At 43.8% G+C, this 27,978-nt stretch overlaps 2 protein-coding genes across 6 annotated transcripts; both read right to left on the reverse strand.

Annotated features, from left to right (window-relative positions):
- Positions 1-1,410: 1,410 nt before the first annotated feature.
- On the reverse strand, positions 1,411-22,925 carry LOC106612280 (shootin-1). 3 transcript variants are annotated; one of them, XM_014213308.2, is made up of 17 exons: positions 22,638-22,925; positions 20,996-21,056; positions 16,586-16,680; positions 16,134-16,290; positions 14,609-14,706; positions 12,866-12,947; positions 12,097-12,191; positions 7,663-7,809; positions 6,301-6,454; positions 5,955-6,114; positions 5,768-5,841; positions 5,503-5,615; positions 5,047-5,061; positions 4,472-4,537; positions 4,195-4,330; positions 3,320-3,635; positions 1,411-2,915 (listed from the first exon to the last, which is right to left on the reverse strand). In XM_014213308.2, the coding sequence occupies exons 1-17, from the start codon at positions 22,713-22,715 to the stop codon at positions 2,741-2,743; spliced, it is 2,022 nt and encodes a 673-aa protein (XP_014068783.1). In that variant the 5' UTR covers positions 22,716-22,925; the 3' UTR covers positions 1,411-2,740. The 3 variants fall into 3 exon arrangements, with proteins under 3 accessions (XP_014068783.1, XP_045580189.1, XP_045580190.1); XM_045724233.1 differs by having other exon boundaries at positions 16,128-16,290; XM_045724234.1 differs by lacking the exons at positions 20,996-21,056; positions 22,638-22,925 and adding an exon at positions 20,231-20,344 and having other exon boundaries at positions 16,128-16,290.
- A 344-nt stretch (positions 22,926-23,269) lies between these two features.
- tmm80 (Transmembrane protein 80) lies at positions 23,270-27,603 on the reverse strand. Of its 3 annotated transcripts, none has more exons than XM_045723303.1 (6): positions 26,934-27,603; positions 26,573-26,586; positions 25,020-25,113; positions 24,788-24,880; positions 24,361-24,405; positions 23,270-23,629 (listed from the first exon to the last, which is right to left on the reverse strand). In XM_045723303.1, exons 1-6 carry the CDS (start codon positions 26,944-26,946, stop codon positions 23,538-23,540), a joined length of 351 nt encoding a protein of 116 aa, XP_045579259.1. In that variant the 5' UTR covers positions 26,947-27,603; the 3' UTR covers positions 23,270-23,537.
- Between the last annotated feature and the right edge of the window lie 375 nt (positions 27,604-27,978).

A 27,978-nucleotide genomic window follows, 5' to 3' on the forward strand; every position in this document is an offset into this window, starting at 1 on the left:
TACTCTGAGTCTAGCCACCTCAACCTGCCTCTCTCTCAACGGACACTTCCGACCCCCAGCAACATGGGCACCCTTACAGTTGACACAGACAACTTTATCCACCAAAACGACACAATCCTCTATCCCATGCCCTCCTGCACACTTCCCACATCTTGGAATCTCCCTCCTACAAACTGCTACGACATGGCCGTAAACGTTGCACCTGAAACAGTGCAGTGGATTCGGCACAAAACCTCTAACAGGATAACTGATATATCCTGACATGATTTTGTCTGATAGAGACTCTGACCCAAAACTCAAAAGGACCACGCTCATCACCAGGTCTGAGTTGCACCAAACAACGGGCATCACAAACACCAGGAATCTTGAACTTCAATTGCTCATGCGCCAGCTCCCTCTGGTCAGAAGAAACACAAACAAATATCACAAGTCCAGTACAGGTTACCTTCACTGATTCAACTGTACCCAACTCCTTTCCTACCCACCCTGACACCACAAATGGACCCGCTAAAAGGAAAGGATCCACTTTCTCCAAAAATGTCACTCCTACTCAACCTCTTCTTCCTCTTTCCCCTCCATTCCTCTTCAGAAATCCACCTTTCTGTGTCCCTGGCCTGTCCCAATATTCCTGTTCTCCTGACTCCAACTCAAATGTATCGTCTCCAGGTGGCAACATTTTGAGAGCATGAGAAGTGGCCACACACAGAAAAACGACCACCAAACTCAACTGTGTTCTATTCCCGTCGCAGCGGAAAACCTTGAGCTTTTTCTTGGTACACTCTGATAGCGCCTTGCTCTCTAGTTCACTTGGCATTGGCCCAAAGCACCAAAGTGGCTGGTTGACAACACCGCCAAAAACTTGTTAGCCTGATTACACATCGCTGGCCTTCCAATGTCTTGAAGGGTAGATACAGAGGCGTTTGATCTAGCTACAGTCGTGTATTATGTTTTTATATTATCATGGATAAATCGTGGATTATAAAAGATTATAAACTGGGTGGTTCAAACCCTGAATGCTGATTGGCTGACAACCATGGTATATCAGACCGCATACCACGGGTATGACGAAACATTTATTTTTACTGTTCTAATAACGTTGGTAACCAGTTTATAATAGCAATAAGGCACCTCGGGGGTTTGTAAAAAAAAAACTTTTATTGAACAAATTACGAAATGGGCATTAAAGTGAACCAATCCATTTAAACGCTGTGTAACTTTATTGATTCAACACCTTACATTTAGGTATTAAAGGCTCAGTCAAACACAGCACAGTATAACACACTGTGGTTCCGTTTCTATGCCAATAATGCCATCTCAGGTTATGTTTGAAATGGAGTTCCGTTCGGCAATAATGATCTAATATTACTCATAAACTACACATAAAGATGGAAAAGTAGATACAAGTACAAGTCTTGTTTGAATTGGGTAATTTTATTTCATACAATTGAAAAATGAACATCAATGGAAATGTTTTTTAAAAAAACATAACACTTCATTTTCAAATCCCAAACACACACAATATCAAGATTCACACAAACTCAGTCCAGTTATTTCCTTGTTCATCAGCTACTTGCCTGATAAATAAAAATGGAATTGAGAAAATGGTGATAGGTTTAAGACTTAGTAAATAATTGCATCTGGAAAACATGAAAGAAGGCTTAATAGAAATGACTTACAATAGAGTCAATGCTCTCAACGTTGTTTCTATATTTTTAAGAAAACATTTACAATGTCATGATGTGTGTGAGAGTGACTGTCCTATGAGCCTTCAAATGTATTTATTTCTTAGATTAAGTTGCTGTATCAGTTGAGTTTGTAACCTCTGTAATCCTGTTGTTTTAGGTTGTACTAGATATCTGAAAGCATTACCTACTAACATAATACAGGTGGGGAATACACAGGACAAAATCAGGTTACAGCAGTAATGAAACAATGGGAGTATCCCAGCAAATATGAACAAAGCACCTTATACAGCTTGGAAATGTAGGTGGAAGTCATTTACAAATGTTGTGCCATTGCATGAAGATGATACTATATCATGTTTTTCCCGTTAAATACAATTTAGGATAGTCAAGAGGCAAGTGTGTCTAATACGAGGTAGACTGAGTACACAAGCACCTAATCCTCAAGGATGGTAGGCTATTTTTGATTGAAACATGTGCATGGCTTTCATTTGCATCCCTACGCTGTAGTTGCATCGATTACACATTAAAGATAGTTCACAAACTGAAACAGTTTGAAATAGCAAAAGTACCTTCATAATGTGCAATATCTGTATCCTATTTGCTAATGATGACCCAGATGGTAAACATAGTTCTTTATCGATGTTTAGGTGGTGCTTCTGCTGCATAAAGTAAACAGTAAGTGTACTGAAAATCTTACGGTAGTAGGATAATGTCTTCTTTAGATTCAGGAAAAGTAAGGAAGAAGCAGAACTTGCATCAAATAAGTTTGTGCTATACTGTAGATTAGAAGTATCATTCAATTCCTGTTCACTATAACAGGGTGAGGAAGAGAAATAACTGATTAAAAAAAAGGTTGGATTCTAAAACAGTGCATTTCATCAGATGATGACACAAAGACACATCCGATCGAGATCGTTTGTGCATCAAATAAAATAACTGAACACTTTTTTAATTAAGTGTCTCTAACTGCAGATAACTGAGATTCTGTGCAAATTGTGCAGCTTTCCTCAGCATGCCTGCCTTCCTGGTTGCCCAGGGACCTCTGGAGCCGACCTTCAACACTCTGCATCTGTACTCCCATTCCCGCTGAGTGGGTTGGGCCCTGCGGAAACGCTTGGAGAGAGTGTGGCATGCGTGTCTGACTCCACAGTCAGACTAGGGTTAAGGTGGCTGATTCCATTGGACTGTGGTGCCCATTTCTCAGGCTTCTGCTTCTCAGGCTCCTCCCCACTGTTGGAACACAACAAGGGTGAGTCCACTTTTAAAAGTCCTTCACATTTTCATACATGTATTCTGCACCAACTAAAAGATGCACCAACAAAGTCTTTGAACGAATAATTTTGTTTGAAAATAAGAAATTACCCCCTTTGATTCTTATAGTAAAAAAAAAAGTTTTGTTACACACCGGATAGGTGCAGTGAAACGTGTTGTTTTCAAGGGTCTGCCACAGTAGTACGGCGCCCCTGGAGCAAATTAGGGTTAAGTGCCTTGCTCAAGGGCACATCGACAGGTGTTTCACTTTGTCGGCTAGGGTATTCAAACCAGAGACATATCGTAGTTGTGCCTATCATATGTGAGCCAATTTAGCTGAAATAATTAACATGAGGATAGTCACCATAATAGATGTACATTACCTGACAATGCATCCATTGGTTACCGCCGCCTCGGAGTAGGCCTCTTTCTCAGACAAAGAAGTACGGGACCTCCTGTCCTGCCAGGACCCTGCTTGGGGCTCTTGGCCAGAGTCTGACCTGCGCCTGGCTGCTACGGCTGGGCCGGGGCCCCTTCCGCTGGGGGAGGCTGGCTCTCTGGGGCTCTGCCCAGGCCCTGGCCCTGTAGGCCCCTCTGGCTCTTTGCCTGAGCTGTCGGAGCTGTGGGAGCTCTGGCTGTGCCTCCCGTTCAGGCTGTCAGAGGAGGAGACCTTGCTTATTTGTCCGTCCCTGCTCTCATCTGAGGGAGCGAGACAAAGGGGTTAGTAGGGACATGATGTAAGAGAACAGCATGTTCACTCTCTCTGTGGGTTACTATCTCCAGTAGATTACTATATGATCTAGGAGCATAAACAATTACATATTTAACTGGCATTTCACAAAGTAAACAGTGATGCAAGTTTTTACCAACCACACTGTAGGCCTAACATCTAAACTGGTTCATGACACTTGGTTGTCCCTGGACATAGGCAAAGGCAAAGATAACACACTGTTGATTGTTTAAGAACTGGTTACAAAGACTACACTGTATAATTATTATTGAATTCACAACACGTGAATGTGGCTCACCCCTAATGAATAGTGACATCATGCATGCCCTGGTCTATAGTTTAATGATTAGAGTACTGTATGCATATGATCATGACAGGGTGTATTGAGCCCTCTGGTGGGGATATGTAGAATAGTCAAGGTTAGAATGTGCATCTCTTTTTTTTTCAGCACACCACTCATATAGTCTATTCATACCTATTTTAGGAGAATGAAAGAAACCTAAACAAACAGACAAATGGTGTTGCTACCTCCATCTCCAGAGTCACAGGCCTGTTTACGTCTCCGCCTGAGGATGACCTCCAGCTCACTGCTGACAGGGCTCTTCCCTGGGGGGGATGGGACTGACTCCTGAGACCCCCGACTAGGACTCTTCTTCACCGTCTCCTGGGGGGGGTCCAGAAACACAGACAACATGTTTTACTGTTGGTAACAGATATATAGGTTTTTTGTCACTTATTAAAAGCATATATGAGCTTTTATAAAGTCTTATAATAAGGCTAATAAAATAACAAATAAATTGCATACCAGAATGCCTTTCAGTTCTTCCATGGCACTCTCCTGTGGGAGTTTTACTTCCATTACTGGAGGTTGCTAGGGGTTCAGAGAATGGTATTAATACATCAACTAAGTTAATAAAGAGGACATAACACACATTTTACTTATGTGCTCACACACACATTGGGCCTGGCAGCTGGTGTTAGCTTTTATCACATAGCTGGTCTATATTTGAAAGCTGGAGGCCATTTTTATTGATTTTCTCCTCATAGCCCCTCTGAGCCTGCAAGTTGTCATGGTGATTTTGTCAATCAATATAATATAAATGAAATGAAAGCGGCAGCCATGTGGTCTCTGTCAGTCTACACTGTGAGGTAATCCATGGACAATGTTACACAAAGAGAAAGAGGCCATGCCAAAAGCCAAACGGAAGACTGGTTTTAGTAAGAGATTAATAACAGAACTGCTATAATCCATCTCACTCTAGTACCATATGATGTGGATTATCTCTGTGATGTGGGGGTTTAGCATGCCGTTTTGTTGTTATTTTAGGATCCAGAGAGACTTCCCTTTCACAAAATTGATGTAAAAGTCAATATACTCACTTTTACGGCAACTCTCTTTGGGGAGACAGTCAGTTGATTAGAAAACACGACATGGGAAGAGACAGTCAGTTGATTAGAAATAAGGGAGTAATCAGTTTGACAACATTAAGTAGGGTCTATATTTCCACAGTTTGACAACATTAAGTAGGGTCTATATTTCCACAGTTTGACAACATTAAGTAGGGTCTATATTTCCACAGTTTGACAACATTAAGTAGGGTCTATATTTCCACAGTTTGACAACATTAAGTAGGGTCTATATTTCCACAGTTTGACAACATTAAGTAGGGTCTATATTTCCACAGTTTGACAACATTAAGTAGGGTCTATATTTCCACAGTTGGGAACATTAAGTAGGGTCTATATTTCCAGTTTGACAACATTAAGTAGAGTCTATATTTCCACACTTTTCCAAGACAATTATTTAAACAAAACTTGAACTGTTGACCTCTTCACCTTAGTGTCTGCTCCCTTGACAGGCCTCAGAACCACTCCATGTTTAATCCTCTCCATCATCTCATTTACTGCCTTCACTTTGACGTCATCTGTACCTCCTTCTGCACCTTCTTCTACAGGACAAGGAGAGATGGATAATATTGTAAAGATGTGTGATTTTAAAATAAGAAATTCCTCAATTATGAATGACTATTTGAATCATGTTCTCTATGTTCTATATTATTCTGGCAGGTGCAGATTTGATTCTCAGTGATTTCAAACCTACCAGGAGCTTGTTCCAACTTCGGGGATCCCCCCTTTGAACCCTTGGATGATTTCCTCATGATTGCAATCAGTGAGCTATTGAATGAAAAGAGTAAATTAAACCCAGTATGATTAGACAGATTGGTGGTTGGAGCATTCATCCCTCCATGCAAGCCTGTACACAACATAATAATAGCCTATTGTCTTACCTGAGAGGGTTGCATCGCGATGGAGGAGGGGGTGGAGGAGGGGGAGGGGGTGGTGGTGGGGGTGGAGGGGGCTGGGGAACAGGGGCGGGGGGTGGGGCGATCCCTGGTTCAGGGCCTGGTGAGGTCTCAGTGCTCTTCTGGACCTGCAGCAGCTCTTGCACTAAAGATATAAAAGACAGATGTGTTAGATGAAGCCTGGGTCACCAGTCTTTTAACACGAGAAGATGGACAACTATCTATTCCACTGGTACTGCTGGAGACGTATTCATTTCACAAAGCTCCAGGAATAAAAGCTGTGGTTACCCACAGTGTGATGTGATTGACAGCCCGTAGGTGTCCTCCTCACCTCTTTTCTCTAGGTCACGGTTCTTCTTCTCTACCTCCTGCAGACATCCCTCTGTCTCTCTCTTCTCCTCCTCTATCAGTTCCAGCTGGCTCTGCAGCTCTGCTATCTGCTGTTTCAGAGAGTACTCCTGTAGCTCAGCCTCCAGAGCCTTCACCTACATGGAGATGGATGGAGACAACCAGTGTTTTTGAGTTCCAGATTGACTATATTTCAGTTGGACTGCGCAGAATCACTGATTTACAAATCACCTTGCACCCAAAGACCTACTCATTATGTGATCAAGATTAGCAATTCTGCTCTTTGCCAGGCTAAAACAACAATGAAGAAAAATATAAACGCAACATGTAAAGTGTTGGTCCCATGTTTCATGAGCTGAAATAAAATCCCAGACATTTTCCATATACAAAAAAAGCTTGTCTCTCAAATATTGTGCACAAGTTTGTTTACATCACTGTTAGTGAGCATTTCTCCTTTGCCAAGATAATCCATCCACCTGACAGGTGTAGCATATCAAGAAGCTGATTAAACAGCATGATCATTACACAGGTGCACCTTGTGCTGGGGACAATAAAAGGCCACTTTAAAATGTACAGTTTTGTCACACAACACAATGCCCCAGATGTCTCAAGTTCTGAGAGAGCATGCAATTGGCATGCTGACTGCAGGAATGCCCACCAGAGCTGTTGCCAGAGAATTTAACATTAATTTCTACACTATAAGCCGCCTCCGTTGTTTTAGAACATTTGAAAGTATGTCCAACCGGCCTCGCAACCACAGACCACGTGTAACCACGCCAGCCCAGGACTTCCATATCCTGCTTCTTCACCTGCGGGATGGTCTGAGGGGGAGTGCTGAGGACTGTTTCTGTCTGTAATAAAGATCAGCTTGTCTACATGGTGCTGAGAAAGATCAGTTACAGAAGCTAGATCTGTCAGACATATGTCTGTAATGTAGCCTGCTGTCTGTAGGAAAATATAATATACTGTCAGAGGGAAAGATGGTAGCTTATGATCGCTTGATTCAGGACAAACCAACCACCGCCAGATTAATTAGGGAGGAATCCTGTGGGCTGGACAGCATCAAACAAACGCCCATCATAGCATCATGTCATGTGTTGTGGGTACTGGGGGTGGAGATCTGAGAGGTGATGACTTTGCAGGTTTGGCCACAGCTGGAGTACAGAAACTGCCTCATGGGAAACCAGTGAGGGTAGTCAGACCCTAGAGATATATACTGTATCTATCTAGGAGTCAGACTGGGACTGTGAGGCCTACCTTCTGGTGATGCTACCTATAACTGTAGTAGTCCTGTGAGGTAGTCAGACCATCTATCTATCCATCCATCCATCCATCCATGACCTACCTTCTGGTGATGCTGCAGTCTCTCCTGCTCCAGAGTCTTGGTAACATTAGCCACGTCCTCCAGAGCCTTGATCAGCTGCAGGCTGGGGTCAGCGTTCTGCAGCAGGATCATACTCTGTCTGTTAGCCTCTTTCTGTTTCACCAACATCTGTAGGAGGAGAAAGAAGGAGAGAAGGAGGGGAGGAGGGAGGGAGGGAGGGAGCAGGTGTTTTAAAAGACAACAGACCCAGGTTCTCTTGATATAGAAGCATTAGACTGTAGCATGAAGCAGGATATAGAAGCATTAGACTGTAGCATGAAGCAGGATATAGATGCATTAGACTGTAGCATGAAGCAGGATATAGATGCATTAGACTGTAGCATGAAGCAGGATATAGATGCATTAGACTGTAGCATGAAGCAGGATATGGAAGCATTTGACTGTAGCATGAAGCAGGATATAGATGCATTAGACTGTAGCATAAAGCAGGATATGGAAGCATTAGACTGTAGCATGAAGCAGGAAGTAAGCATGCGTTGTTTTATCTAAATGGTCTACAACAACCACATGAAAATAAGGGAGAGCCGCACACTCTAGGAGCTCAGATGCAAAAATGTAATATCCAACGTTTCGACAGCCAAGCTGTCTTCATCAGGGTATGATCATAAACACTGCGAGATGACTCATTTATATAGTGTCAAAAGACACACAGGTGTCTGTAATCATGGCCAAGTGTGGCCTAATATCATTGGTTAATTCTCAAATATAAAAATGGCATACAAAGAACACCATACAAAAAAACAAATGGATAGCATACGATCATAGACTCATTTTAGACTACACAAGCTTGCAAACAATTACAATGGCAAAGTCACAATAATCACAAGAATGGCTTCAGATCAAAGTCTATGTTGAGACCGAAGGGAGCAAGGGTCTTTCAATTAAAGATCCAGGCAGCCTCTCGTTTTAACAATAAATTATCAAGGTCACCCCCTCTCCTAGGGAGGGTGATGTTCGATGCCAATATAACGCAGAGACAAAATTGAGTGGTTTGCTTCCAAAAAGTGGGCTGCAACTGGATAAGTCAAGTTTTTGCACCTAATGGTGCTACGATGCTCTGCGATACGTACTTTTAATTCGCGCTTTGTTTTACCCACATAGTTTTTACCACAAGTACAAGTTATAAGATAAATAACTGCCTTAGTGGAGCACGTGATAACACCTTTGACTGGGATCTGTTTCCCTGTTTGGGGGTGTTTGAAGGATCTACATTTATAAGTGCCATTGCATTGAGCACAGCCATTACACTTGTAATTTCCATCCAGTAAGGAGGCAAATAGACGTTGTTCAGGAATATCTTGGGGTGGTAAATCAGAGTGTACCAATTGGTCTCTTATTTTCAAGATTTCCTTATTTTCAAGTTTTCTACTCCGCAAGCCAGCACATCGCCTTAATCGGTGTGCGTTTCTTTTTCTTCTACAACAACCACAGCCAGAATTCTCAAGAGAACCCCCTCTCCAGCCTCAGGCCAAGCAGCGTAACAGATAACAATACACCCCACTACTGTGAATGTGGTTCCCCCAAGCAAATGTGTGCCCTTCAAAGCATTGCTGAGTCTGTGCTGCTGCTGTCAGTCCCCAGACTAGGACTAATACTGTTGCTGCTGTCAGTCCCCAGACTAGGACTAATACTGTTGCTGCTGTCAGTCCCCAGACTAGGACTAATACTGTTGCTGTTGTCAGTCCCCAGACTAGGACTAGGACTGTTGCTGCTGTCAGTCCCCAGACTAGGACTAGTACTGTTGCTGCTGTCAGTCCCCAGACTAGGACTAGTACTGTTGCTGCTGTCAGTCCCCAGACTAGGAATAGTACTGTTGCTGCTGTAAGTCCCCAGACTAGGACTAGTACTGTTGCTGCTGTCAGTCCCCAGACTAGGACTAGTACTGTTGCTGCTGTCAGTCCCCAGACTAGGACTAGTACTGTTGCTGCTGTCAGTCCCCAGACTAGGACTAGTACTGTTGCTGCTGTCAGTCCCCAGACCAGGACTAGTACTGTTGCTGTCAGTCCCCAGACTAGGACTAGTACTGTTGCTGCTGTCAGTCTCCGGACTAGTACTGTTGCTGCTGTCAGTCCCCAGACTAGGACTAGTACTGTTGCTGCTGTCAGTCCCCAGACTAGGACTAGTACTGTTGCTGCTGTCAGTCCCCAGACTAGGACTAGTACTGTTGCTGCTGTCAGTCCCCAGACTAGGACTAGTACTGTTGCTGCTGTCAGTCCCCAGACTAGGACTAGTACTGTTGCTGCTGTCAGTCCCCAGACTAGGACTAGTACTGTTGCTGCTGTCAGTCTCCAGACTAGGATTAGTACTGTTGCTGCTGTCAGTCCCCAGACTAGGACTAGTACTGTTGCTGCTGTCAATCCCCAGACTAGGACTAGTACTGTTGCTGCTGTCAGTCCCCAGACTAGGACTAATACTGTTGCTGCTGTCAGTCCCCAGACTAGGTCTAATATTGTTGCTGCTGTCAGTCTCCAGACTAGGACTAGTACTGTTGCTGCTGTCAGTCTCCAGACTAGGACTAGTACTGTTGCTGCTGTCAGTCCCCAGACTAGGACTAGTACTGTTGCTGCTGTCAGTCCCCAGACTAGGACTAGTACTGTTGCTGCTGTCAGTCCCCAGACTAGGACTAGGACTGTTGCTGCTGTCAGTCCCCAGACTAGTACTGTTGCTGCTGTCAGTCCCCAGACTAGGACTAGTACTGTTGCTGCTGTCAGTCCCCAGACTAGGACTAGTACTGTTGCTGCTGTCAGTCCCCAGACTAGGACTAATACTGTTGCTGCGGTCAGTCCCCAGACTAGGACTAATACTGTTGCTGCTGTCAGTCTCCAGACTAGGACTAATACTGTTGCTGCTGTCAGTCCCCAGACTAGGACTAGTACTGTTGCTGCTGTCAGTCCCCAGACTAGGACTAGTACTGTTGCTGCTGTCAGTCCCCAGACTAGGACTAGTGCTGTTGCTGCTGTCAGTCCCCAGACTAGGACTAGTACTGTTGCTGCTGTCAGTCCCCAGACTAGGAGTGTTGCTGCTGTCAGTCCCCAGACTAGGACTAGTACTGTTGCTGCTGTCAGTCCCCAGACTAGGACTAATACTGTTGCTGCGGTCAGTCCCCAGACTAGGACTAATACTGTTGCTGCTGTCAGTCTCCAGACTAGGACTAATACTGTTGCTGCTGTCAGTCCCCAGACTAGGACTAGTACTGTTGCTGCTGTCAGTCCCCAGACTAGGACTAGTACTGTTGCTGCTCTCAGTCCCCAGACTAGGACTAGTACTGTTGCTGCTGTCAGTCCCCAGACTAGGACTGTTGCTGCTGTCAGTCCCCAGACTAGGACTAGTACTGTTGCTGCTGTCAGTCCCCAGACTAGGACTAGTACTGTTGCTGCTGTCAGTCCCCAGACTAGGACTAGTACTGTTGCTGCTGTCAGTCCCCAGACTAGGACTAATACTGTTGCTGCTGTCAGTCCCCAGACTAGGACTAGTACTGTTGCTGCTGTCAGTCCCCAGACTAGGACTAGTACTGTTGCTGCTGTCAGTCCCCAGACTAGGACTAGTACTGTTGCTGCTGTCAGTCCCCAGACTAGGACTAGTACTGTAGCTGCTGTCAGTCCCCAGACTAGGACTAGTACTGTTGCTGCTGTCAGTCCCCAGACTAGGACTAGGACTGTTTCTGCTGTCAGTCCCCAGACTAGGACTAGTACTGTTGCTGCTGTCAGTCCCCAGACTAGGACTAGTACTGTTACTGCTGTCAGTCCCCAGACTAGGACTAGTACTGTTGCTGCTGTCAGTCCCCAGACTAGGACTAGTACTGTTGCTGCTGTCAGTCCCCAGACTAGGACTAGTACTGTTGCTGCTGTCAGTCCCCAGACTAGGACTAGTACTGTTGCTGCTGTCAGTCCCAAGACTAGGACTAATACTGCTAGAAACCCTAGATCTGGAGGATTTCTGTTATTGGAGGTCAGTAAACATGCATTCAGGAAAATCTATGCGCACCATTCCTCAACACAAAATTATTATGAATAAATAATTATAGTGAGAATATAGTTCTATGTTTATTTAAGACTAATTTGGACATTAGGAGAGAAGAAAAGTAAAGTAATAAAACATTTGTAGATGTTAGCTATCACACTTAGCCAAAGACAACAAACATTTGTACAAGTAATTAATTAACATGGTGATTTAAGATAATGGCACAGTACAGTGTCATTATCCAGTCATCATGTCTGATATGAGTCTTCCCTTACCTGTCTGTCTGTCTGTCTGTCTGTCTGTCTGTCTGTCTGTCTGTCTGTCTGTCTGTCTGTCTGTCTGTCTGTCTGTCTGTCTGTCTGTCTGTCTGTCTGTCTGTCTGTCTGTCTGTCTGTCTGTCTGTCTGTCTGTCTGTCTGTCTGTCTGTCTGTCTACCTCGTGGGCATACGCCTCAGCCTTCACCCTCAGGCTCTGCTCCAAATCCAGCTGCTCCTTCATCTCCTCATACTCTGTAGTAGCCATCACAGACACTGAAGAGAGAGAGAGAGAGATGAGAGAGAAAGAGATGAGAGAGAGATGGAGAGAGAGAGAACGAGGGATTAAAGCATAACTACAGTAAAACAATAAAACATAGCCACTCAGGGAGGACGGTCTAACTGAAAGCCTGAAGCTGTTTCCAGATCACTGTAATATAGTAACAGCAGGGGAAAAAGAAGAGGGCCATCTGCTGTGTAGCCCCCTCTCTACCAGGATGAAGTCTCTGAGGGGGAGACTGTGGAGCAGTAGCATGCCCTCGACAGTTGATTAAGGATGGTGAGCAGGGAGTGTGTGTGTGTGTGTGTGTGTGGAGGGAGGGAGGGAGGGAGGGAGGGAGGGAGGGAGGGAGGGAGGGAGGGAGGGAGAGCCTGGTCTTTACAGAAAGACAGCCAGCTGCCAGCTACACAGCCACCCCCACATATATTACCTTATAGACAGCTGACAGGAGTTTAGTACAGCTCTTGTGGCAGCGCCACACAGACGCATATAAATCAATGCACACATTGTATCTCTCTATATACAGTATTACTGGTATGAAATGTAACTGTCCCGATGCCTACTACACCACAGTCCCTGGTCTATACATTCTGCACTACATATGATGAACTGTAGCCAACCAGAAACATATGAACACAGTGGGTAGTGGATAGACTGTCATGTAACTCACCTCTATTGAACCTCTTGATGGTCTTGCTTTGTTGCTCCATGGTTTTGTGAAGCTCCTTCATTTCAGCCTGCTCCTTCTCAGTCTGCAGAAACAATGAGAATGGAGCAGAAAGGCTGGTAAAGCAGAAACTATCAAGGTTTATGGTGCTTCAACACGACTGAGAATATAATACACTGAACTAAAATATAAACACAACATGTCAAGTGTTGGTCCCATGTTTCATGAGCTGAAATAAAATATCCCAGATATGTTTCATATGCACAAAAAGCTTATTTCTCTCAAATTTTGTACACAAATTTGTTTAAATCCCTGTTAGTGAGCATTTTTCTCCTTTGCCAAGATAATCCATCCACTTGACCTCAAGAAACGGATTAAACAGCATGATCATTACACAGGTGCACCTTGAGCTGTGGACAATAAAAGGCCACTCTAAAATGTGCTGTTTTGTCACACAACAATGCCACAGATGTCTCAAGTTCTGAGAGAGCATGCAATTGGCATGCTGACTACAGGAATGTCCACCAGAGCTGTTGCCAGATAATTCAATGTTAATTTCTCTACCATAAGCCGCCTCCAATGTCGTTTTAGAGAATTTACAGTACGTCCAACCGGCCTCACAACCGCAGACCATGTGTAACCAAGTCAGCCCAGGACCTCCACATCCAGCTTCGTCACCTGCGGGATGGTCTGAGACGAGCCACCCGGACAGCTGATGAAACTGTGGGTTTGCAAAACCAAATAATTTTTTGCACAAACTGTCTCAGGGAAGCTCATCTGCGTCCTCGTCATCCTCACCAGGGTCTTGAACTGGCTGCAGTTCAGGATGGTAAACGACAGGGCAAACCTTAGATGGCCACTGGCATGCTGGAGAAATATGCTCTTCACGGATGAATCCCAGTTTCAACAATATCAGGCAGATGGCAGACAGTGTGTATGGTGTTGTGTGGGTGAGCTGTTTGATGATATGGTATGGGCAGGCATAAGCTACGGACAACGAACACAATTGCATTTTATCGAAGGAAATTTGAATGCACAGAGAAACCATGAAGAGATCCTGAGGCCCATTGTTGCACCATTCATCCGCCGCCATCACCTCATGTTTCAGCATGGTAATGCACAGCCCCATGTCGCAAGGATCTGTACAAAATTCCTGAAAGCTGAAAATGTCCCAGTTCTCCCATGGCCTGCATACTCACCAGACATGTCACCCATTGAGCATGTTCGGGATGCTCTGGATCGACGTGTACGACAGCATGTTCCAGTTCCCACCAATATCCAGAAACTTCACACAGCCATTGAATAGGAGTGGGACAACATTCCACAGGCCACAATCAGCCTGATCAACTCTAAGTGAAGCAGATGTTTTGCGCTGCATGAGGAAAATGGTGGTCACACCAGATACTGACTGGTTTTCTGATCCACACCCCTACTTTTTTTTTAAGGTGTCTGTGACCAACAGATGCATATCTGTATTCCCAGTCATGTGAAATCCATAGATTAAGGCCCAATTAGTGTATTTCAATTGACTGATTTCCTTATATGAACTGTAACTAATTTATATTTTTGTTCAGTGTACATATCAAAACTATGAAAATTTTAGACAGATATTCTTCATTCAAACTCACATAATATAATACAAGTTCTCTCAGCAGTCCTCAGAGTCCCACCCCAAGCAGACAGCGAGACACGTTCTGTGCCTGTCTGAGACAGTATTGATTACCAGGCCTGGTAGTGGATACTCACCAGGGCCGTTAGCTCTTCAATCTGTCTCTGCTGCTCTTGAAGCTGACAGGCAAGCCACTTCTTCTCTTGCAGCAGACTGCTCACTGTCTCCTGCAGCTCTGGAGGGGAAGAAAAAGGTTCCTGGGTGACACGACGTGATGACATCTCTTTACTACTTGTAATATTCTGACATAGAGCTCTGTTACTCTAACATTTTGACATTTTAACATGGTTTAACTTGTTACTGGAAATACCATTAGAAAAAACAACAGAAAGGTGAAACCTAATATGCTGTACAGGCACAACATCATTTCATTGCAGTCAGTCCATTACCCTGTCAAGACAAATCTAGACAAAGGGTCTGATATAGCGTTGACCTGCTGTTGGTACTGGCTGTACGGGTCAGGGCTGGTGTCATGTGTGTCTGTCTGTGTACGGGTCTGGTAGCTACCCAGTACTGTCTGTGTACGGGTCTGGTAGCTACCCAGTACTGTCTGTGTACTGGTCTGGTAGCTACCCGGTACTGTCTGTGTACTGGTCTGGTAGCTACCCGGTACTGTCTGTGTACGGGTCTGGTAGCTACCCGGTACTGTCTGTGTACTGGTCTGGTAGCTACCCGGTACTGTCTGTGTACTGGTCTGGTAGCTACCCGGTACTGTCTGTGTACTGGTCTGGTAGCTACCCGGTACTGTCTGTGTACGGGTCTGGTAGCTACCCGGTACTGTCTGTGTACGGGTCTGGTAGCTACCCGGTACTGTCTGTGTACTGGTCTGGTAGCTACCCGGTACTGTCTGTGTACTGGTCTGGTAGCTACCCGGTACTGTCTGTGTACTGGTCTGGTAGCTACCCGGTACTGTCTGTGTACTGGTCTGGTAGCTACCCGGTACTGTCTGTGTACTGGTCTGGTAGCTAACCGGTACTGTCTGTGTACTGGTCTGGTAGCTACCCGGTACTGTCTGTGTACTGGTCTGGTAGCTACCCGGTACTGTCTGTGTACTGGTCTGGTAGCTACCCGGTACTGTCTGTGTACTGGTCTGGTAGCTACCCGGTACTGTCTGTGTACGGGTCTGGTAGCTACCCGGTACTGTCTGTGTACGGGTCTGGTAGCTACCCGGTACTGTCTGTGTACGGGTCTGGTAGCTACCCGGTACTGTCTGTGTACGGGTCTGGTAGCTACCCGGTACTGTCTGTGTACTGGTCTGGTAGCTACCCGGTACTGTCTGTGTACGGGTCTGGTAGCTACCCGGTACTGTCTGTGTACGGGTCTGGTAGCTACCCGGTACTGTCTGTGTACGGGTCTGGTAGCTACCCGGTACTGTCTGTGTACGGGTCTGGTAGCTACCCGGTACTGTCTGTGTACTGGTCTGGTAGCTACCCGGTACTGTCTGTGTACTGGTCTGGTAGCTACCCGGTACTGTCTGTGTACTGGTCTGGTAGCTACCCGGTACTGTCTGTGTACTGGTCTGGTAGCTACCCGGTACTGTCTGTGTACGGGTCTGGTAGCTACCTGGTACTGTCTGTGTACGGGTCTGGTAGCTACCTTTACCCTGTTGTTGGTACTGGCTGTATGGGTCTGGGCTGGTGTCCTGTGTGTCTGGCTCCTCTTCCAGAGGCATGCAGTCTGTGATGCTAGGTAGCATCTCATCCAGACAGGGTCGAGACGACAGGCTCAGATACTTCAGCTTCCTGTTCTCACTGTTCAACTGGGGGACAAACAAAACACACTGGATTATATATGATAAAGACAAATTATATAAAGCTGATAAGAGGCCAATAGCACACAGAAACATACACTGATTTGGCATGTTGACTGTAATATTGTAAGATGTGTATGTACTGTAGCCTACACATCAAAGGCTTATGGAAATAAACATTATACATATAAACATGTAAAAATGCTTGTCTTTTTGAATCACCACCTCTTGGCAGGGCCCAGGGCCCAGGGAGTAATGGTATACCACTACTTAACTACTACGTCAAGCAGTGTCAGTCTCTTACCTTGGTGGCAAGGGCCTCAGCATTTTCTCTGCAGGATTTTTCTATCTCCAGCTGAGTCTGCAGAACGCTCACCTCCTCAATCACCATTTGGGAAACTGGAATACAAAAAACATTACATTACAGTTAGTTTTATTGTTTTATGGTACGTTTTTGACTCATTTTTTAAAGAATGAATGACTGACTGAATGAAAGGCAACATGTCTATTGTGTTACTCTATTTCCCCTTCTCCCTACTGAGCTATTCAGTTTCCCTGTTTCCCCTTCTCCCTACTGAGCCGTTCAGTTTCCCTCTGTTTCCCCTTCTCCCTACTGAGCTGTTCAGTTTCCCCTCTGTTTCCCCTTCTCCCTACTGAGCCGTTCAGTTTCCCTCTGTTTCCCCTTCTCCCTACTGAGCCGTTCAGTTTCCCTGTTTCCCCTTCTCCCTACTGAGCCGTTCATTTTCCCTGTTTCCCCTTCTCCCTACTGAGCCGTTCAGTTTCCCTCTGTTTCCCCTTCTCCCTACTGAGCCGTTCAGTTTCCCTCTGTTTCCCCTTCTCCCTACTGAGCCGTTCAGTTTCCCTCTGTTTCCCCTTCTCCCTACTGAGCTATTCAGTTTCCCTCTGTTTCCCCTTCTCCCTACTGAGCCGTTCAGTTTCCCTCTGTTTCCCCTTCTCCCTACTGAGCCGTTCAGTTTCCCTCTGTTTCCCCTTCTCCCTACTGAGCTGTTCAGTTTCCCTCTGTTTCCCCTTCTCCCTACTGAGCCGTTCAGTTTCCCTCTGTTTCCCCTTCTCCCTACTGAGCCGTTCAGTTTCCCTGTTTCCCCTTCTCCCTACTGAGCCGTTCAGTTTCCCTCTGTTTCCCCTTCTCCCTACTGAGCCGTTCAGTTTCCCTCTGTTTCCCCTTCTCCCTACTGAGCCGTTCAGTTTCCCTCTGTTTCCCCTTCTCCCTACTGAGCCGTTCAGTTTCCCTCTGTTTCCCCTTCTCCCTACTGAGCCGTTCAGTTTCCCTCTGTTTCCCCTTCTCCCTACTGAGCCGTTCAGTTTCCCTCTGTTTCCCCTTCTCCCTACTGAGCCGTTCAGTTTCCCTCTGTTTCCCCTTCTCCCTACTGAGCCGTTCAGTTTCCCTGTTTCCCCTTCTCCCTACTGAGCTATTCACTTTCCCTCTGTCGACAGACAGAACTGTAGCAGGGTCCATGTAACATGCTAATGTGGCCAGATCGTGTTACATTGGAGACCAGGAAGGCTCAGGCTCTTTTTTCATTGTAAATCATTAGTAATACTCTAAATCAGATTAACTAAGGTCCATGTGGTTCCATTGAAAATGTAAGCTTATCCTGCATTTGTGCCAGTGGTTATTTTTGTTTCAAAACATAGGCTACAGTACTTAAAATGCTCTTAGATGTTTTGGGGGGTGCTGTTGTTGTCAGGAAAAGAGGTGCAATCATTCTCCCATATGCACAAACTCATTGCATATTGGCAGACCCAGAACACCCACAACACCCAGATGTCCATAATTTGTTAACTATTGAAATGCTCCTTAGTTTATAGTGTCTATACTACTACAGTACATCTAGCCTCCAAACTGGCCCCTCAAGGGATAATCTGTTTTCATCTGTTTGACTGTGACACCCATCCAACTAGGGATACAACAGCCTACCTAGTCTGCTAAACTCCCCCTGTCCTCTGTGTTCTGCAGAAGCAACCGCTGTGTTTATTCATGTATTATATTGTTCCGTTGCAAAAACACAAAATCTTAACGCAATATTCAAAATGTCCATGCTTATTCAATAATTTGCTTTAATGCCTTCTGAACACACATGCCTCTGCATATTATCCCCAGCTTGATTACACCATGTTTACAAAGCACTAGGTCGATCCTAACCCTGATGTCTGACACTGAGCATGCATGAGTCAGTGAGAATTCTGGGAAAGGGGATCGATGATTCTGCTTGTTATCACGCTTAGGAGCAGTAGGAAAGTTCTGCAGCACACACACATGATGATAGGCTGATCTCTATAGCTGTCCCACGGTTAAACTACTCCTCTCTGACTCCCTGGATAGTGGATCTCCACGTCCAGTATTTCTGTAATGAGACTAGAGGAAAAGCAGAGCTGGAGGGGCTGCGTGTCTGTCTTGTTGTAGAGATTCTAGGTCAATAACTCCTCTATGCGTAATGCTCCATGAGCTGAATGTTGCCTCCAAAAACCTGCCTTTAACACAGTGTCATATACTCTGTAGAGGAGCGCTGAGCAAGTCATCGTGTCCCAAAGGGCACCCTATTCCCTACTTAGAGCAACTACTTTAGATAGGGCCCTATTCCCTACATAGTGCACTACTTTAGATAGGACCCTGGGAATAGGATGCCGTTTGGGACACAGACATTGACTTACTCAAGAGCTTCTCTACAGAGGGAACAGAATCTTATCCTAGACATTGTACTGTAGGGGAAATATGAGCCTGCTTTTTGTTTCCCCTACAGACACCAAGCACTTACCGCTGTCAGGTGGGAGAGGAGCTAAGCTAGGCCAATCAGCAGCGACATTTGCAGCGTCATGCTGGCTCGCTGCGTCAGATAAGTACAGTACCAACGCTGCAGGCCTGAGTCGGCTTGTTTGTCAGCGATGAGGTCTTGTAAGTATTATTGTTGTTTGAATGTAATCAGCCAACTTTTGGTCCTAGCAAAGCAAATAGCTATAGCCTATACTTTCAGGATTATAGAACACTTTAATAACTCATAATCTTCATCTTCAGAGATTATATAGCCAATGGTAATTGTATGATCAATTGTAGTTACTAATATCTCTTGTTTTAAGTGCATGTCATTTTGAAATGATATTTTAAAAGCTTATTTCCCCATATTGACTAGAGTATAATGTACCTATAAAATATACAGTATCACTGAGTGAAAGGACACAATAGAATAGATGCCAGACTGGAACACAGGAGCAGAGTCCCTCTCTTTCTCTAGTAATGAATCATTCATAATTGAGGATTTGAATAATGCAGTGAAATAACATGAGGTGTTGGCGTGGTGACTTGTGGTTCTCATCAGAGATGAATGAATGCCGACCACAGCAGGGGACAGAGGAGAGACACAGTCCCCTGATGATTATAATAAGACCTGGTAATAACACGTTTTAGATACGACCGTTCTTTTGGCCCTGGCTGAAGGCTCCTATGGTGTCTAGGTGTGTACAGTCATAATTCAGGGCAACCTGTCTTTGATGATCTATTGTTTAGGTTAAAGGCCAGCAAACATAATAGGTTAGCTCTCTGTTTAAAGTCTGTCTGAACCTGTCTGGGCAGCTGAAACTTGTCAGCGGAATTGGCTCCAGCTTGGTTGAGGAGAGACACACATCTAACTTTATTAGGTTATGTAAGAACTACAAAAATGATCTGATGCAGCACATCAAAAGGTAAACACTTCTGACATGATTTACCTATTCTACAAGAGTCAAGCAGAAGCATTTCAGGAACTTGACTTGTAACGATCCAACCAACCATCTGAACAAAATGCTGATGACATAACCTATAATACATCATTGCCAAAGACAGCTAGCTGAAAGCTGTGAGAAAATAGCACATCAACCGTGTCATACTAATGCTACACTTTAAACCTACAGTATACTGTAGCTGTGAATGTTGCATGATTATTATCTTTCTTACCTCGCATAATGAAATCAGGCAGTCTGTCAGCGCTCCAGAACTCAACCCTGTAACCTTGTTCCTTACCAAATCAATTTTTAATGGAGCTACTGTGGTATTTCATTACATGTTGCTAGGAAGAACTGGGCAGGTTCGCCAAAACACAAATCCATGACTATGGTTGGCCGAAGGTCTGAGTAGTCATGGAAACTGAGATACCTTCTTACACACACCCATTCAGGAGCCGGTTTGGAGAGACGGTCATCACCAGAGGGGTGTGTAGAGAGGTGTGAGGAAGGGTAATGTGTGTAACAGTCCCCCCCCACTCCCTCTTTTACACCGCAGCTACTCTCTGTTGTTATCATCTATGTATCGTCACTTTAATAACTCTACCTACAAGTACATATTACCTCAACTAACCGGTGCCCCCGCACATTGACTCTGTACTGGTACCCCCCCTGTATATAGTCTCCACATTGACTCTGTACCGGTACCCCCCTGTATATAGTCTCCACATTGACTCTGTACCGGTACCCCCCTGTATATAGTCTCCACATTGACTCTGTACCTGTACCCCCATGTATATAGTCTCGCTATTGTTATTTTACTGCTGCTCTTTAATTACTTGTTAAAAAAAAATCTTATTCTTATCTGTATTTTTTTTAACTGCATTATTGGTTAGGGGCTCATAAGTAAGCATTTCACTATAAGGTTGTTGTATTCAGTGCATGTCACCAATAAAATGTTATTTGATAAAATGTGTGTGTGTTAGTGTCTGGGACTCACCTCTCTTGATGTGTTTCAGCTGGCTCTCTGCTTCATCTCTCTCTTCAGTCAGTTTCATGCACTGAGGAAACAGGAATCAATGGGTTCACGCACAATCCATTTAAGAGAAGTTAATTGATTACAGTAATCCATGGTCATTCATTGTTGTAGGGTATGAAGGATAGGACACTGAACTCACTACACTGAGACACTTTCCTTCTGTCAACACACTATTCCAACGCAGATGTTACTCATTTAGCAGACACTGTTATATAGAGAAACTATACAGTATTGAGTACATACATTTTTATAACGGTCCTCCATAGGAATTGAACCCAGAACCCTGGCGTTGCAAGAGCTGAGACACACGGGACTCCTATGATCTGCTATAGGACTATCTCCCTATTGTTTGTCTCCTATGATCTGCTGTAGGATTATCTCCCTATAGTTTCAGTCTCCTATGATCTGCTATAGGACTATCTCCCCGTAGTTTCAGTCTCCTATGATCATCTGCTGTAGGACTATCTCCCCATAGTTTGTCTCCTATGATCATCTGCTGTAGGACTATCTCCCCATAGTTTCAGTCTCCTATGATCATCTGCTGTAGGACTATCTCCACATGGTTTCAGTCTCCTATGATCATCTGTTGTAGGACTATCTCCCCATAGTTTCAGTCTCCTATGATCATCTGTTGTAGGACTATCTCCCCATAGTTTCAGTCTCCTATGATCATCTGTTGTAGGACTATCTCCACATGGTTTCAGTCTCCTATGATCATCTGTTGTAGGACTATCTCCCTATAGTTTCAGTTTGTTGGACAGACAAGGGAGCTGCTTCTACATGGTTTATTATATTGGTAATAGCGTACATGGAAAACAATGGTCCTTCTACAATTCAGAGTACATTCAATAGGTAGTATGTGGCCTATATTGGGTCATTATCCGTTAGGGCAGGATAGACCTAGATTTTCTTACCAATTATTCTATAACAGCAGCTACAGGAAGCTCTTCACTATCATCCATGTAATGCCAGGGATGTTCTGATCTGAAATTGCCTTGACTAGCCTATTGTTAAAGCACGTGTCCCACTTTCACCCACGTTCTACCTGCTCTCTGCCAAAGATACAAAAAACAACAAACATTCGTAGCACCACTGTTTTAAACAGCTTGACATAACTTTTTCTTTACAGATATTTTAAAATATGCTAAGGTTTATGAAATAGGCCAAGGCCTACTTGGTGGGACCCTTTAGTCAAGGCCTGATGGAATTCATTTATAGTGCATAGATTATTGAATTTCTAGAAACAAATGATGTAGTGCTGAAATAAATACAAAAAAAGTGACAAAATGACAAACAATCAAAGAAGACGCACCAGTAACCAAACCTCTAATCAGGTTTGTTCAACTGAGGTTCAATCATTATTTTAGCTGCCTAAATTTCACCGACACTGGGCTTTCCTATCAATGGCAAGAATAGCGAGATTTTGGGAGGGGTCGGTCCTTTGATTTCTCTCAGCATAGCATACTTACACCAAAACCGGCCGGTACAAATACATGCAGGGAAAAATAAAAACGTCTCGCCTTGACATCGTTATGTCTACTATGTTAATTCTGTAATCGTTGAAAAAGGTCTAAAATACATGTAACGGAAAAGCATCTATTACCTGCATTTTCTGGGTATCTCTCGTCTCCGCCCCACATCCTTCCATCTGCACCAGGCCGGATGATGAAGACGGTAGCATTATGACCCCCCGCCGATAACTAAACTAATATCTTGGACTTTATAATATCGTATTATAGAAAGCAAATAAATAACTAGGCTACTCCTAGCAACCGACAAGTCCGCTGAGGTGTCTTAGAAAGAGCATTTCATGTCTATATGGGATGGATAAGACAGGCACAGTGAATCCTCTCGCTGACAGCATCGCCTGCCCCGGTCCCCCGGTCCCCCCCCCTCCCTTCGCCCCACTACTCAGGGCTTATTGCGCATGCGTCCTCATCTTGTATTCGTCTACATTTGCTGATGAGCATGAAAGCTCCACCCCTTCAGTTTGATTGTGCATTGTAATTAGGCTAAATGTTTCATTCAATGTCTTCACTGCTAAATGTAAAACAATTATTATAATAACAATAAAAATAATGATAATTGCCCTTCATTTCACATCTTTGCTTAGAATGCTCAACAACACAGATTTGGTCAATAGCCCCATTCTATGGAATTAGGATCTGAGTTTAACCATAGGGTGCTGGTGGGATTCAGCAAATCAGAAATATATATTACGCTTGTGAAAAAAAGTTATGGTGAATGAATAAGGATGTTTTAATTAAGTAAATCACCCCCCCACAACAACAAAAAAACATACAAATATATTCCATTATCAGGTACAGCAGATTGAATATCCTCATAAGACAATTCCATTAGTGTTACTAGTAACACACAAGATTGACAGTTGACACAAAAACAATTTCAAAAAGTGACATTTCATCATTACAAAAATATAAATTAGGCTATTAACAGATGATATAAAAACACACAAACAATATCATGTGGGATTAAAATATGTTCACAGAACAATCCCAGTAAAAATCTTTTTTTCATTCCTTTTGAAACGATGTGGAACATTGCAGCATTCATCTTCCTTAGTACACCTTTGACCTGACAAGCAAAATGGAGGAAAAACTGATGAGCATGAAACACTGAGCAGATCAGGTCACATCCAGCATCACTGATATAGGACCTTTACAGTGAAACGTTATGCAAGGCCACAGTTTAAGAGCAAAGCATAATACTTTAATTCATCAATAATCAACAATTGATGAGGCCTAAAACCAAGGAATCTCCCCAGTCCAGAAAGAAGAGCATGTCATGCCTAGCCTGGGTGCCAGTTTGTTTCTTCTCTCTTGCCAACCCTTTAAATGTAAATTCCATAAGTAGTTGTCAAGAGAGCAGAAAGACACTGGTACCCAGGCTATGCCATGTCGTGTTTCTCCTACTGGAGAAAGAGACTGGTACCCAGGCTATGCCATGTCGTGTTTCTCCTACTGGAGAAAGAGACTGGTACCCAGGCTATGCCATGTCGTGTTTCTCCTACTGGAGAAAGAGACTGGTACCCAGGCTATGCCATGTCGTGTTTCTCCTACCTGGAGAAAGAGACTGGTACCCAGGCTATGCCATGTCGTGTTTCTCCTACTGGAGAAAGAGACTGGTACCCAGGCTATGCCATGTCGTGTTTCTCCTACTGGAGAAAGAGACTGGTACCCAGGCTATGCCATGTCGTGTTTCTCCTACTGGAGAAAGAGACTGGTACCCAGGCTATGCCATGTCGTGTTTCTCCTACTGGAGAAAGAGACTGGTACCCAGGCTATGCCATGTCGTGTTTCTACTACCTGGAGAAAGCAGATATGGACATGATTCCCAGCAGCATCTCCAGACTGTAGAAGCAGAGTAACACAGCATTAAGGATGAACTCCAGGCGCAGGACGAAGGTCTGCAGCATCAGGTAGTACACAGACAGCACTGTGCACGGCACCAGGACCAACACACTCACTGACATGGCCAGAGAACGCTCTGTTAAGTTCCCCTTCCAACCTGGAACAAGTGTGGACGGAAAAAGGAAGGACATATAGAATAGGCCTACAGTAGGTGCCAAATAGAATTAACAGATGCCATAAAGGCAATAAATATTAGAAATTATAAGCACAATTTAGGCTACATACTGAAGACTTATTTTAATTAACACATGTATTATTCTACACCCTGAGATGTTGCAGAGGCATACCGGTAGCCCAGAATACAGCTTAACAAAACACAAACCGTAAAATATTCGGAGGGACTCCAGGCCAAGGAAAACAAGGAGTAGCCCAACGTCCAACGTGAGACTAGCTGGTGGGTATGGTAACAACAATCCTGTGGAAATACAAAGGCATACTTAGAAATCAATAGTTTTGCTTTCAGCCTGACACTGGGTTTGCAAAACATCAGGCAGTGAGCGATTGATTAAACATTAGTTTATGTCTCTGTGTGGTCATTTGAGTAGACTACAAACCTTTGTAAACAAACATCAGACCCTCAGCAAGGAAGTAGGCAGCAAAATACCAGCCGTTGAGGTAGAACAGGACCTGCAGTGGTGTGGAGGACAACTGAGACGTATTGTTAAGGTCATATCGAAGACTTGCAAATGGTAGCCCGCTGGCAGATGATATAACCATGGGTCTATGACATGAGTAGGCAGGGCAAAGCCGTTTTGGTAATTTCTGGTAGCCTATTTCGTCATAAATCAATCACAGCACATTTTTCGACTCATTCAGCAGTTTTTACCTAATTAAGTCCAATACCATTCGAAATTAATTATGAAAGTTACATTTATATTCCTAAAACTCAATTGAAAACCTAAACATAAAATGTATTATCTACACAAATGTGCAACAATAGTAATAAATTGCACACGCACCAAAAACCCTGCTGTTTTGACAATAAATCATTCGTATCGATTAGTGGGGGGAAATCAGGTTGTATGCACTGTTGAAAATACCACAACTAAAAAACCCACGAGGAAGCAGGAGATAATTTTACATCACTGGTTAGATAACAATCTGCAGAAGACAGTCAGCTACATTTTGGAATGTTGCATTTTGATACGGGGGTCACCAACAGAAAGAGAAACACAACACTGTTTTGTCAATCACTCCTATCGATTATCAGGTTGAAATCAATAGCTCGACAGGGAGAATAGGTTGCATGTCCTGTTAAAACTAACAGCTCAAAACCCACATGGAATAATATGTACATCACTGGTTAGAGGATAACTTATAAAAGACACGTAGCTACATTTTGAAGTGTTGGATTTTGATTCAAATGGGTCGACAACGCGGTAAGTGTAATGCAATACATTTTGTTTTTATCACTTACATGGATATCACGTTGAAATCAGTATAACAAGGTGCAAACGTTTGAGGTGCATGCACTGTTTAAACTAACACTATTCAAAGGCCACATGGAATCTGAGATTCTTTTTTTACATCACTTCAAGTGCAGTTGCAAAAACCCTCAAGCTCTATGATGAAACTGGCTCTCATGAGGACAACCACAGGACAGGAACCTTGGCTTTGAGGTCCCTAATATTGTGTCCCAAATGGCCACCCTGTTCCCTATAGAGCATTACTTTGGACCAGGAACCATAAAACTCTGGTCAGATGTAGTGCGAATTGCACTATGTATGTATGTATGTATGTATGTATGTATGTATGTATGTATGTATGTATGTATGTATATATTCATATTTGCAATGACGGCCTGCCCCGGCCAAACCCTAACGACGCTGGGCCAATTGTGCGCCGCCCTATGGGACTCCCAATCATGGCCAGTTGTGATACAGCCTGGAATCGAACCAGGGTCTGTATTGACGCCTCTAGCACTGACTGAGATGCAGTGTCTTGGACCGCTGCGCCACACGGGAGCCCCTATAAGAACTATATTGCCATTTTGGTGTGCACACGAAGGTTAACTGCTGCAGAAGCTAGCTAAAGACATAGCTAACGTTAACGTTAAATAGCTAGCTATTAAATGCAGATTCTACATTACAGCAAAAACAAAGGATACAATTGTATGTTTACCTGCAAGAATGAGACAAATCAGCAGTTAAACTATTATTTTTATAAATCATCCCATTTCATATAAATTATCTACAGGCTAACAGTGATATATTTCCAAAATGTCTGATTGGCACACTTGCTTGAACATCAACATCACAGATAGAAACATCTTTGTCAACATTGCTGCTGCTGTGTAACTATGTTACTGTAGCTAGCTAACGTTAGCTAGATAGCTAGCTAGTAGATAACGTTACTTCTCCAGTGCTTACAGTAGCCTACAAGTCAATTATTTTGAAAGCTCAAAAAAATATCCAAATCATATTATGACATGCGATTAACAACATTTCTGAAAACTATTTCCCACTCACCAGACACCGCCATGTTTGTTTACCATGGAGACAGACGCCGCGCCCATAGAGCTATATAGAGGACTCTAGAACAGATAGATGACTCTAGTGTCCAAAATCATGTTTTAGCATGGCAGCACCATAGTCCCAGTTGGTATTACATAGAATGCCACGGCCCAGGCCGCCTGTAAGGGAAAACAACCCGTGGTTACCCCATTGCCTCACAGCACAAACTTGACCTTTTTTTCAAACTCAATTTCTTGTTGTCTGCTTGTTTTAGTCAATTGCTAAACTATATTTAAGAAAAGTACAACATATTTAAAGATTACTTTTCAGGGTTGCCTGCTCCCGTGTGTTCTCATTACTTAGAAAAACATACTATTGTAGTGCTCCCTCATGCCAGGAAATAAGGGTTAAATAAAAACATAAAAAAATTCCCTTTTCATGAGGGTGCTAGAGGCCACATGAGTGAGTGCTAGCTAATTAGCTACCAACTGGAACATTAAACTAGCAAAAACAATTGAACTACACAACTATAAGTAGTAAGTGAAGTTACAAACTGACTATACTAAACAAGGTTAAATGGATTTTCTGTGATGAAATGTTTTCCACACACATAGCTACTGTGGTAGCCCATTTCCCAAAGTGGGAGCATTGCAAACCATAGGTCAGGATGTTTGACCTAGTTACATGTACATTGAACACAGCTGCTTTTCAGCATGTTTTGTTATTTCTTTATAACAATAAATCGACTACAAAGTTGGCTCTTTTACACTGGGGGGGTCAAAAGGAAAGAATGTTTGTTTTCCCCAATTTGTGGATGTGGTCAAGGAGAATTCCTTATTACGTGAATAACTGAATGTTAATTTCTCTACCATAAGCCGCCTCCGTCATCTTAGAGAATTTGGCAGTACGTCCAACCAGCCTCACAACCGCAGACCACAACTAACCACAAAAGCCCAGGAACTCCACATCTGCTTTCTTCACCTGCGGTATCGTCTGAGACGAGCCACCCGGACAGCTGATGAAACTGAGAAGTATTTCTGTCTGAAATAAAGCCCTTTTA

The sequence above is a fragment of the Salmo salar genome, chromosome ssa09, assembly GCF_905237065.1.
Source record: "Salmo salar chromosome ssa09, Ssal_v3.1, whole genome shotgun sequence".
Classification (NCBI taxonomy): domain Eukaryota; kingdom Metazoa; phylum Chordata; class Actinopteri; order Salmoniformes; family Salmonidae; genus Salmo; species Salmo salar.

Excerpts from the sequence above, each read along its gene's own strand:
- LOC106612280 (XM_045724233.1), bottom strand. The coding sequence starts at position 22,715 with ATGCTACCGTCTTCATCATCCGGCCTGGTGCAGATGGAAGGATGTGGG. Across the intron at positions 14,707-16,127 it reads GTACCAACAACAGGGTAAAG|AGCTGCAGGAGACAGTGAGC; the intron begins GTAGCTACCAGA and ends CTTCCCCTCCAG. Across the intron at positions 4,331-4,471 it reads AAGAACTGAAAGGCATTCTG|GAGACGGTGAAGAAGAGTCC; the intron begins GTATGCAATTTA and ends GACCCCCCCCAG.
- tmm80 (XM_014213306.2), bottom strand. The coding sequence starts at position 25,182 with ATGGTTATATCATCTGCCAGCGGGCTACCATTTGCAAGTCTTCGATAT. Across the intron at positions 24,881-25,019 it reads TCTGATGTTTGTTTACAAAG|GATTGTTGTTACCATACCCA; the intron begins GTTTGTAGTCTA and ends GTATTTCCACAG. Across the intron at positions 24,563-24,787 it reads GTCCCTCCGAATATTTTACG|GTTGGAAGGGGAACTTAACA; the intron begins GTTTGTGTTTTG and ends CACTTGTTCCAG.